Source organism: Apium graveolens, unplaced genomic scaffold, assembly GCF_009905375.1.
Source record: "Apium graveolens cultivar Ventura unplaced genomic scaffold, ASM990537v1 ctg3297, whole genome shotgun sequence".
In the NCBI taxonomy this organism is placed as follows: Eukaryota; Viridiplantae; Streptophyta; class Magnoliopsida; order Apiales; family Apiaceae; genus Apium; species Apium graveolens.
The window spans coordinates 72,134-84,373 of NW_027418026.1; the positions used below are offsets into that span (position 1 = coordinate 72,134).

General features: G+C 39.3%; 1 protein-coding gene across 1 annotated transcript; it reads right to left on the reverse strand.

Moving 5' to 3' along the window:
* Positions 1-1,332: 1,332 nt before the first annotated feature.
* LOC141701074 (uncharacterized) lies at positions 1,333-11,943 on the reverse strand. Its single transcript, XM_074504712.1, has 4 exons — positions 11,674-11,943; positions 11,211-11,376; positions 10,652-10,773; positions 1,333-1,661 (listed from the first exon to the last, which is right to left on the reverse strand). The coding sequence occupies exons 1-4, from the start codon at positions 11,785-11,787 to the stop codon at positions 1,536-1,538; spliced, it is 528 nt and encodes a 175-aa protein (XP_074360813.1). The 5' UTR covers positions 11,788-11,943; the 3' UTR covers positions 1,333-1,535.
* Between the last annotated feature and the right edge of the window lie 297 nt (positions 11,944-12,240).

The window sequence follows — 12,240 nt, forward strand, 5'->3', positions numbered from 1 at the left end:
TGCAGTTTCTTCTCTAGAAATGAGTATGATTTCTTCATTTTTAACTCTCTGTTTTTAATTCACACAACAGTTGTATAAATTTTGTTGAGTTGGTTCATGTTATGAGAAGATGAGGGGGATGTAATTTGGGTTGCAGCAGTTACACTCTAGAGACGTGGCGGTTCAGTTGTGAGTTGTGTGCATGCATGATCGATAACAATAAAATGTTGCTATTTTATCTTTACGATTACATGGCCCAAAAGGCTGTTCCTGCTAGTCCTTTTGTTAAGCCCATCACCTTTTTGGGCCTAGCATAATGTTTTTAACAAATGTATAGAAGGGTGCTAAATCTGTGGTTACAACTTACAATGTTAATTAACATTTCACTGGAACGGACTCAAATAGCCAAACTCATTTATCTAAATAGTCTCGTTTATCTAAATAATTGAGTAAGCCGTATTTCACAATGACCTTATAAATATACTTTAAAATAAAATAAATAATTTATTCTAAAATAATATTAATTTTTTTTTGAATTTCCGATTTCATGGCGGTAATTTTAAATTTCTAAATAAATGTAGAATTTTAAAGAAACAAAGTCGGTTATTATTTTAGTAGCGAGAAAATTATCTTCAAAAATTATTTATCGACCTAAACTTAGCACGATAAGTAAATGTCAGATTTTTTTACAAAAATATTTAGAAAAAAATTTATATTAACATTGCTATATTGATAAGCTTGCGAGTCGAAACTTCATACACGTCCTAAAGTTTGCCAAGTTATAAAGTAGTTTGTTACATTAACATGACTTCATGCATTTGTGTCTAGCTGCTCTTCTAAAATGAGCAAGCAAATCCCAATTAGCATGATATTGTCTGACTTGAAAATTTATTTGTGACCACATCCGAGAACAACTCATAAAAAGATAGTTTCTTGGTTGCCCTATATTCAAGATAAATGTTGATAGACTTGTTGATGTTATATTTGGATTGACATCACCCTACGTTGTTGAAGTTTTACAGGTAGAGATCAGTATAACATGTCTTTAGAAACCTCATCATTTAATTTATTACACCAAAGACCAGCTAGCTTATATTCTGTTTTGCAATTGATACATGGACTCACCTTATACATGTAATAAAAAAAATCCTACAAGGATCACCAGAAAAAGGTGAAAACAATTCACTCAGTGTTCTTAAAAGGTTCCTAGTTCAAGATTCTAGTTCACTGCATTATTCAGCTACAACACCTACTTACAACTGCAGAACTTAACAAATAACTAAAGGGAATTAGAACTACTACTGTTCTGTTCTCATCAAAAGTTCTGTATCAGTTAATCAGAAATCAGATATATATAAGTATAAGTAGTACTAGTCTCATTTATTTAGGAAGTCAGCCTCCACATTCAGGATACAAGTATCACAAGTGCTCATCGCTATAAATATATTCTACCATCTTAAATAGTATCTAATCATGTAATATTATTAGATTAGTATCACTGCAGCATTCAAATCTACGGATGCATGATGTATTCAATACATTTCCAAAGGAGAGATTCATTTGTTGTGAATTGGCGCTTTCCGCTTTGGTGGGTTATAATCCATCTCCAGAACCACAAACCTCTCTTTCACTCCCTTATTTAGAGCCTCCTCTTCCTCATGAGGTTGTCGCGAATCTGAGCCCTACATGATAGTTATTAATAATATGTTAGCATCACTCATGTAACTTTACTGTTTTATCAGACTATTTCAGCGTATACTTGCAAGTATAATTGATAAATCAATTGACAGTTTTGCTTTATGATCACTGGGTGCTTAATTACCAATTAACACATATTCATTCATACAAGGGCATGCTTACTCTTTTTGAATATTCTAATTTATGGGAACTGCCTCTCCAATCCTAGGACTTGGTATGTGTTTGGTTATTTTCAAACTTTTTTCCTTCTTGTCTTTTCCTTGGACCCTTCTCCTTCTGGTTTAGTGGTTTAGGTACTTCTGTTGCTCTTTTTGTTTTCTTCTCTTTGTCTTCTATTCTTCTCGTTGTATTTGTTCGTGGGTCATGGGTCTTTCTCGTCGGACTTCTTCCGGTACTGTGAGTGATAGTACCGGGAGAGTGTGGATGAGTTTGGAGATACTGTCTCCTACAAGACTCCTGTTTTGAACTGTAATTCTCGTCGTAATATCGGTGTTTGTAAGAGTGTTTCTTCTTCACCTGTTGAGAGAGGTGGTTTGTCTGTCGGGAAAAACACTTTGAATGCTGGTTCTTGTTCGCGTACTCCTTCTGTGTATGAGGTGTCGGAGCCTCGCCGTGGTGCTAAGTTTGAGTCTCATAAGTCCTTTAGTCGCCCTAGTTTGTATTCTAAGTCCCCTTTGGACTTTGATAGATTGTCCAGGCATTGTTTTTTTTCTGAAGGCTATATTGCCTCGTGAGCGTATGTGGACTTCTACAGTCCTTGGACGTCATGCCATACCTGACTTGTATTTTTAGTTTGGGTTTAAACTTCCCCCACATCCTTTTTATTTTTTTGTTTTTGAGGCTCTCGGTTGTGGTCTAGGTCAGTTAGTACCCAATATTGTTCTTCAGATTAATGGGGTTATAGCTCGTCGTCATGAGTTTTTCTACTCTCGATTTGTTGTTTTCTATCTTTCGTGTGAAAAGTACTGGGATTCAGCTTTATTTTGATAAGAAAGAGGGTTGTAAAAAGCTTGTCGAGGCCCCTGGATCTAATTCTGGTTGGCATGATAAATGGGCCTGGTATGAGGGACCCGGATTGAGTCGTGTAGGACCTTGGAAGTCCTTGTGTCCGGCCCGTGTAAGGTCCTTGAACCGTTTGGGGTCGAAGACGCCTAAGGACTTGTCCCATTTTCTTGGTTCTTCTGTTAGGTACCATCCTGAGGAGTTCATAGATCTTGACTTTTTGGCTAGTCACTGTTGTAAGATTTGTTGCCTTTGTTTGATCATACTTGATTTGTACATTCTTATCATTGCTATTTTCTGACTTTCCCCCTTTTTTTATTTCAGTTGTTGGATCGAGCCTCCGCCAGTTGTTTGACTGGTTTGTTAAGATGCCTACTGAGGAGTTTCTTGCTCGGCTTGTAAAAAGCAAAGCGCCTGGAGCTTCTGTTGTTGTTGTGGCTCCTGAGGAGAGGGGACCTGAAGTTGACTCGAAGGTTGTTCCTATGGCTGAGCCTGATGATGCGTCTGATCCCATGCATATAGCTGTTCTTTTGAAATGTTATCGTGAAGGGCATTCTTCCCAAAGTCATCACTCAAGAAGCTAAATGATTATGTGGTCTATTAGGCGTCTGTTGCGGCCTCTGTTGGTCAAGATGGTCCAAGTTTCGTAGCTCGTGATGCCTCTTCGGTTGGTGGTTCTGTGCATTCCCTAAAGACTGGCTTGCATAGGTGCAAGGTTTATACCGAAAGGGTACATCTAGTTCTCTCTCTCTCTCCCTCTCTCTTTCTTTTTGTGTGTAACATATCTCTTTGTTTATCTCTTTTTTTCTTTTCTTTTCTCATGCCTCTCCTGTTTTCGTTTGTTAGGTGGCGACAGACCTTGGTAAGTTATTGACTCTGGGTGAGGTTGCTGATGCTGCTGAAGTGATTAAGCTTCGTGAGTAGATTCGGTCTTTGAGATTTGAGAATTTGGCCCTTGAAAAGAAATCTGATGTTTTGACTAAGGATAACAATGCCTCTGCTGATAGGGTGTTTTCCCTTTTGACTGAAAAGTCTGAACTGATTACTGAGTGTGGTTCGTTAAGTGTGAAGGTAGCTGACTTGGAGAATGAGGTTCGTGGACTTGAGGCCGCTTTTAGTGCTTCTAAAGAAGGGCTTGTTGAGAAGGAGAGCCAGTAGGTTGCAGATAAATACGAACTGATCAGCAAGTTAGATGGTATGGCGGCCCAGCTAGCGCATTTTGAAGCTGAGGCTCTTGGCACTTCCGAAGAGGGCTATGGTGAGTGCGTGAAGCGTCTTGCTGAGGCGAGGCTTGAAGTTAGTGGATACAGCTTTGAGTGTTACATTGTTGGTCTCAAAGGGAAAGCTGAAGATGGTAAAGCTGGCTCGTCTACTCTTCCTAGTGGAGCTTAACTTTATATTCTGTACATAGGGTATGCCCCGGGAGGTTTATGTAATTTGACTTACGTTATTTTCTTGTCTTGTTTTGGTATTGAACTTTGTTCGACCCTACGGGGCTTTTTGAACTTCGAATCCGATCTTCTGGTTGTGTTGGCATTTGAACTTGTATTTTGAGCATTGATTGCTCGTAATTATGGAGAATTTTGCTATGCGTCTTGTTTCTCCCTCTCTTTTTTCTTTTGGAGTTGTCTTTATTTTTGTTGTTTGTGTTGCAACAGTAAGTACTTACTGTAAGTCGTTTATTTCTCGTCGAGTGGAGGTTAAGACTTGAATAAAAAAGCTTGGGTGAAGATTTAAAATCGAGTGTGTGTGTGTGCGCTAAGGTAAAGATATGACTGCAAAATTAAGTTGAAAGACGAAGATTTTATAAAACTTTTTGAGATAAACATCATCAAGCATATATTGTCTTACATCATGGCTTTCGAACACAACTTGACTTTATTTTGGAGATTTACCTTAAATAACTTAATAATTTAAACTTAGGAGTTTTTTTCTTCGAGTTCTTCTTTTCTTAGGGGTAGAACTTCTTGAGGTGTACGGCATTCCATGCATTTGGTATTGGAGTTCCATTGAGCTGTGTGAGGTGATATGAACCTGAGTTAGTGACTTTGATTACCCTGTACGGGCCTTCCCATGGTGGAGACATTTTATTCATTTTTGAGGATATTGAGGTTGCCGCTTCTCTTAACACCAAATCATTGACTTTGAAGCCCCTGGGCTTGATTTTTGTATTGTACAGCTCTGCGGCCCTTTTTTGGTATTTGGAGATTTTGAACTGTGTGGACTCTTTGACTTCTTCTAAAAGATCATTGTTTAGTCTTAGTCCCTCTTCTGAAGCTTCGGTATTGAACTTTTCGATGCGCAAGGATTTATACCCAATTTATATTGGTAATACGGCTTCAGTCCCATATGCCATCCTGAAGGGTGTTTGACCTGTTACAGCCTTTGGGGTAATTCGTAGACTCCACTGTACATTTGGAAGCTCATCTACCCAGTTTCCATTGGCATCCATCAGTCTCTTCTTGAGGCATTGTAGAATTGCTTTGTTAGTGATTTCAACCTGGCCATTGGCCTGTGGATATGCCACTGAGGCTTTGAGATGCTGGACCTCGAGCTTTTCGAGAGCGTTCTTCCAACTCTCGCTTGTGAACTGGGTGACATTATCTGTAATGATGATTCTGGGTACTCCGAATCGGAATACTATATTTTCCATAAAGAAATGAATTGCATCCAATTCTCTGATTCGGGCGAGGGGTTTTGCTTCCATTCATTTGGTGAAGTAATCTACCGCTACAATGATGTATTGACACTGCTTGGAGCTCTTTGGAAGCGGTCCCACTAGGTCTATGCCCCACATGTAGAATGGGAAAGGTGTGGTGGTAGGATTGAAGGGCACAGAGGGCTTGTGGTTCTTCGACCTATACAGCTGACAAGGTTTGCACTGTTTCGTGTACTTTTCACAATCTTGATGCATGGTGGGCCAAAAAACGCCATGTCTTATAATCTTTAAGGCCATGTTCTTTCCTGCAAGGTGGTCTCCACATATGCCCGAATGTACTTCTTCCATTACAATTTGTGACTCATTTTTGTTAACACATCTAAGCAATGGCTCGACCAAAGCTCGTCTGAATAGCTTGTTGTCAATGACACAGTAGTGCTTGGCTTTCATTTCTATTTTCCTCAGTTGTTGTATGTCACTTTCTGTGATATTTCCTTGAATGAACTTGATTATTGAAGTTCTCCAATCTTCTTAATTTGATATACAGTTGACTTCGCGGACTTCAATTGATGGGTGTGACAACTTTGTGAAATATGTGGGGTCCGTGACCTGATGGATGTTTGAAGTAGCCATCTTAGAGAGGGTGTCTTCCCACTAGTTTGCTGACCTGTCAATGTTGCTGATGGTCCATGAGGTTAACTTTTGTAGGAGTTTAAGAGTGAGTTGCATGTATATGGACATTATGTCATTAATTGCTTTGAACACCCCTAGGACTTGTTTGACTATCAATTGTGAATCACTGAATATGTCAATTACACATGCTTCTAGCTTGAGGGCTAGTTTGAGACCAACTATTAGACCTTCGTATTCAGCCTCGTTGTTGGTGGCAGGGAATTTGAACTTCACAGCCTGCTTGACCACAAAACCTTCGGGGCTAGTGAGGACCATTCCTGCACCTCCTTCTTGTGAGGTGGATGACCCGTCTGTGAAGAGTATCCATGCTTTGTTTTCATATGTGGGAATTACCTCTCCTGGTTCAAGATTTGAGAAGGTACACTCTATGATGAAGTCAGCTAAGGCCTGAGATCTCATAGATGTTCTTGGTTGGAATTCGAGGTGGAACTGACTTAGCTCAACCGTCCATGATGTTAATCTGCCTGTCATATCTGGCTTATGCAAAATTCTTCGTAATGGTTAATTTGTCATGACTATTATCAGCCGTCCTTGGAAGTACTGCCTTAATTTCCTACTCGCAATTATAAGTGCGTACGCGAGTTTCTCGATGTTTGAATAACGAGTTTCCGCATCTTTTAGTATGTGGCTTGCGTAATATACGAGTTTTTTATCTGAATTTTCCTCCTTGATGAGTACTGCTGCTACAGTTGAATCGACCGCAGATAGGTATAGTTTCAAAGGTTCGCATGGATTTGGTTTTGCCATTATGGGTGGTGAGGTGAGGAATTGTTTTATTTGTTGTAGGCTTTTCTCACATTCTTTTGTCCATTTGAAGGGATTGCTTTTTGATGCCTGCTTAATGGCTTCGTATATTGGGAGGTATTTCTTTAATGACTGAGGTATGAAACGTCTTAGAGCTACAATGGAGCCTGCGAGGACTTGGAGCTCCTTGATGCATTTTGGAGCTGTCATATTTTGAATGGATGATATCTGGTTGGGATCAGCTTCAATACCTCTTTGAGTTAAGAGATACCCTAGGAATCGACCTCCACTAAGAGCGAAGGAGCATTTTTCTGGATTCAACCTCATGTTATGACTTCTTACCCTTTCAAACATTTCTCTTAAATCGTTCACATGTGCTGATGTCGTGGGTGACATGGTCACAATGTCATCCATGTAGACTTGGACGTTTCTTCCAATCTGGGGTTTGAAAATTATGTCCATTGTACTCTGAAAGGTGGCACCTGCGTTTAGAAGCCTGAAAGGGACTATTTTGTAAGCGAAGACACCCTTGTGAGTGATAAATGCAGTGTCATCCTGATCCTCCTCTGCCAATTTTATTTGATTATATCCGGAGAAAACATCCATAAATGACAATATTTCATTGCATGTTGTTGCATCGATAAGTTGATCGATATTAGGGAGCGGATAGAAGTCTTTTGGGCAAGCTTTGTTAAGGTCTGAGTAGTCAATGCACATATGCCACTTGTCATTACTCTTTTTGACTAAGATAGTGTTCGCGATCCATCTGGGAACTGTACGGGCTTGATGGACCCTGCTTCAAGTAGCCTATCTACTTCTTTTTCAATTGTTTCTTGCTTTTCTTTTGAGAAAATTCTCCTTTTCTGCTTTACCGCTTTAACTTATGTCTTCAGGTTTAGACGATGCAGAGCTATACTTGCTAGGATGCCTGGCATTTCTTTTGGGGCCCAGGCAAATATGTCTTTGAACTGCTTAAAATGATGTATTAGAGCTGTCCGGAGTTCATGTGAAACTTTTGTACCTATCTTTATTGTTTTGTCTGGCTCTGCATCATCTAGTGGTATCTTCTCTACTGGTTCAACGGCTTCATAAGTGGGGGGCTTCGGAGACTCGGTGTTGTCTTTGGGATCTACTTCGACGACCTAATTGACTGAAGTCTCTATTTGGAGAGTTTTCTTCGGAATTGTCGAGCTTATATAGCATTGCCTTGATGTTTTCTGATCTTTACTCATCTCGCCGACCCCGAAATTTGTGATGAATTTCATCTTTAGATGGGGGACGGATATTATTGTTTTCAATGGCCCTAAAGTAGTTCTGCCAATGATCGCATTATAACTGGAGATTGCGTTTATGACATAATATTTAACCATCTGCCATGTTTGGCAAGGGGAAGAACCGAAGAGTACAGGTAGGTCAATCACCCCAACTACCTTACTACATTTCCTGTAAACCCATATAAGGGTGCATCCCGGGCATCCTTTAACTTCATATCGCCAATATCCATTCTTTTGAAGGCACTGTAATAGAGGATATCTACAGAACTGTTATTGTCGACAAGGATCTTTTGTACTGTATTTGTTCCTATTTTGGTGGTAATCACTAGTGCATCTTGGTGATCTTCTATTATTCTATCACCATAATCTTCATCTGAAAAAGAGATGATGGGAGAAGGTTTTCGTTTTGGTTTCTTGGATTCAATTCTGAATACCTCTCGTGCATATGATTTTCTTGACCTGTTAGAATTTCCTCCTGCTGAGTGACCTCCTGATATAAAGTCAATTACTCTGTCTTGGTCGTATTGTTGGTGATGTGATGAGTCTTCTTTAACTGCAAAGTGTGCGAGCTCTCCGCTCTGAACCTTATCTTCTATCAAATTTTTCAGTTAGTAGCATCTTTCTGTTGTATGCCCTGTGTCTTCATGATATTCACAGAATTTGTTACTCGGAGGTCTGTTTGGGTTCATGGGTCGTGGGGTTCGGTACCCTGGGGACGCTTTGAGAATAGCTGAGATTTGAGTCTTATCGATGCTGAGCTTTGTGAAGTCTTGCTCTTCGCGAGGCCTAGGAGACCATGACTTTTGATTTACTGGTGATACCTGTGTTGTTGAAAGGTCCTCTGAGCCTTTTACAGGCTTTTCATCTAGTTTACTAGCGGCGGGTGACGCCCTAGATGGTTCCTTTTCATTCCTGCGACCTCATTTGCGATAATCCCACTGTGATGATCGTTCGGTCGACCTACTGTTTCTTCGACCTGGGTACCTTGTTGCTTGTATGCTTCCTACCGCTTCTTGGAGGGATAACCGATGTTTAAATAAGTCAATGGTTGCTTGGAGAGTGACAGGGATTTTTTCGAAGATTTCTTTGAGCAGTAAGTTGTGTCTACTCCTGTAAACTCCTGTTGCAAGATATGTTAAGGCAAGATTTTCTATCAAATCAGGAATTTGGATAGTCTCAGCCCGAAACCGATTGATATATTCTCTAAGTCTTTCATTTGACCTTTGGCGAATGTTTACAAGTGATGCCGTCATTTTTCGCCCTTTCTTGTTTGTAGAGAACCTGGATTTGAATTTATTTTTCATAGTGGTCCACGATTCTATTGATCTTGGTGGTAAATTATTGTACCACATAAGAGCTGGGCATTTCAAACATGTTGAGAAATATTGACATTTGGCTGTATTCGAATGTCCATGGAAGGCCATTCGTCCATTAAAGAGGTGGATGAAGTCCGCGGGGTCCGTGGATCCCTCGAACTGCTCTATTGGTGGAACTTTAAGATCTCTATTTATTCTAGCCCTTTCAATTCTTCGAGATAGAGGACTTTCGGAAGAAGTTTCCATTTCGTTTGAGTGTGTCCTTATGAAATCTCGAACCAAAATCACATCATCTTCAGTAAGGTTTGTTACACCTCTACCTTCTATATTGTCGTCATCATCTGCAATATCGTCATCTTCGTGTCTTCGCCTACGCCTCCGTGACGTCAACGACCCTGTGGAGTCCTCCGTCCTCGTGTATTCACTTCCCATAGAAGATATCCATGATGGCTCGTAGTCTTCAGTTTGATATTCGGAGGAAACATGTCCTTCGGAGACCTCCATGAGCTCTCTTTGGAGGCGAGCTATTTCTCGTTTTTGCCCTACCTTCTCGAGTAAAATTCTTCGTTCAACATCTGGACGGTGTAACTCGTCGTCGGCCTCCATCTCCATGGCATCCAGTTTGAATTTAGTAGAATCCTTGTCTTTTTGGCGTTTTATTTTTTCCAGATGGGGTCGTGCATCACTGGTGAGTACCTGTTTATCTTGTGGAGTGAGGACTCGAGTTCTCTTATCTTCAGATTTGTGCACCTCGAGTTGTAATGGATCATCATTGTTTGTTCCATCTATTTCTAGGAATAAACTCTTTGAAGTTAATGGAGCTTTGTTCTTCTCCATTTGCTTGATACTAGTTATCTCTCTAGTGTTTGGGTTTTTACTTGTGCTTTGTTGATTATTTATCATTGTTTTTATTTGTATGTTGTTTCTAGGAGGTCCTTCTAGCGCCATCGCTAAAGTGTAATATGAGATCCCTTTTCATATATATTTACAAGTCCTTTTATACTATCTAAGTGGGCCTTTTTAGTGGGCTCTTTACTATGGGGTCGTGGCCCAACAGGCATGCTTACTCTTTGTACTGTTTGTTGACAAACATATACATGGGACCGGAACTATTTGGTGCATAAACATGAGCATACATATAATACACACGGATCTTTTTGCCTTTCCATACTCTGTTTGGAGACGATGAAAGAGACAATTTACCAGTCACCATCCTCTCCATTGCCTCCTGTTCAGAGTACTAACTTAAAGGTACTGTGTAATTAGTTACTTAATTAACTAATTACCTCTGGTAGAATTTGTTTTGCATTTGGAACAAGTACTGCTTGAGAAGTTGACTGATCAATCCTGTTGGAGGACATCGACTCATGAATCCTTTTTCGGGACAGTGACACATCAATCCCACTCCCTGCATGTTAATTACATCTCTATTAATGTTTAGTCATAGGTTCACATAATAATACTCTTAAGAATTATTGCATATATCATCACAATAGTCATGAATTATCATCACAATAGTTATGAATTAGTGACCTTTACTATTTTTAGTAGAAACCTTTCTTTTGTATATAAATATTGATCAAATCTACAAAATACAAGTATCTTCTGGCTAGAAAGTCCAGCATGCTAGATCGATGAACCATAGTTGGGGATTTAATATGACTGTATGAGTATATGAATAGAGGCTAATAAAATTATGGAGAAACTTTGTGTTGGCTGCTTAATTATGACATGGAGGACGTGTTCTTGGTCTTGAATAATCGGAGAAAAATATAGGATTTTTGTTCTGGTTCTTTTGTTGAAAGTGCAGTGACACTGAAAGTAGCGACTTGTTCGAAATAACACCTCTGTGATCTTGGGTTTTTTCCTTCTGAGAAGTATCATTTTCCTTTGCTGCATCCACAATGTTTACGCTATACTCGTCCTGATTATGAACATTTCTGTCGACCATGTTCTTGTTTCCATTTGTACTGTCTTCTTGATTCATATTAAAGCTGACAACCTTATCCATCTGAAAAACAAATATCCCAATAGAAGCATAAATTACCAGACGTGAACATATAAGTATGAGTTAAGTATATGATTTTGCGAATAGCCTTCAATTTTGTGTAATCTACTTTGAATATTTTTTTAGGATCATCAACCATTGCAGTACTTAGTACTGGTTTTGCTAGAAAAGTTTTCATGAGAATCAGATATACTTATCAAACTTCGCAATCATAAGACCTCTAAATTTGTACACAGCTATCAGAATAATCACAAGATGTAAGAATATTAACTTTGAGAGAGATGGATAGCAAGGACCAACCTTAGCAGGAAAAATTTGTTGGGACGAATCCTTTTCGACAAGCAGAAGATGGCGAGCAGTACAGGCATGCATGCAGAGGAAGATAAAGACGAGATGAAATGTAATGGAGTACATGATTACGATGATGAAATCTTTAGAAATTAGCTAGATATGAATAGGCAGTAGTAGTATATATAAATGTATACTTGGATTCAAGTTAAAGAGTAACGACCGCAGCTCGACCTGGTTATTTCTATATAGGCTATAGGTAGCATAAGATTATACTAAATATTGGAAACAAACTATATGGATGGTTTTCGAAATGACCAAACAAGGGCTATATTTATATGGATTTGAATGTGTGTAGATTGAATTGATCAATCAGTTATCAGTAGTAACTAGTAAGTACTAATCAACTAGAAGAAGCTAGAGCGAACTAGTGTTGGTTCATTAAAGAAACGTTCCGAAAGAGAAAGAAGAGAGTGTTATGGTGTTAAGTATTTGATGAGACGAGACGATACATGGGGTAACAAAATTTTGGTCCACGTCTCAGGGATGGCCTCACCTTGTCTACTGATATTTTGTATC

What these genes read in the sequence shown, in the direction of transcription:
- LOC141701074 (XM_074504712.1), bottom strand. Translation starts at nt 11,787, where the DNA reads ATGTACTCCATTACATTTCATCTCGTCTTTATCTTCCTCTGCATGCAT. An exon ending in AACAAATTTTTCCTGCTAAG is followed by an intron (nt 11,377 to 11,673) that starts GTTGGTCCTTGC and finishes TTTGTTTTTCAG; the next exon opens with ATGGATAAGGTTGTCAGCTT. An exon ending in CAAAACAAATTCTACCAGAG is followed by an intron (nt 1,662 to 10,651) that starts GTAATTAGTTAA and finishes ACTATCATGTAG; the next exon opens with GGCTCAGATTCGCGACAACC.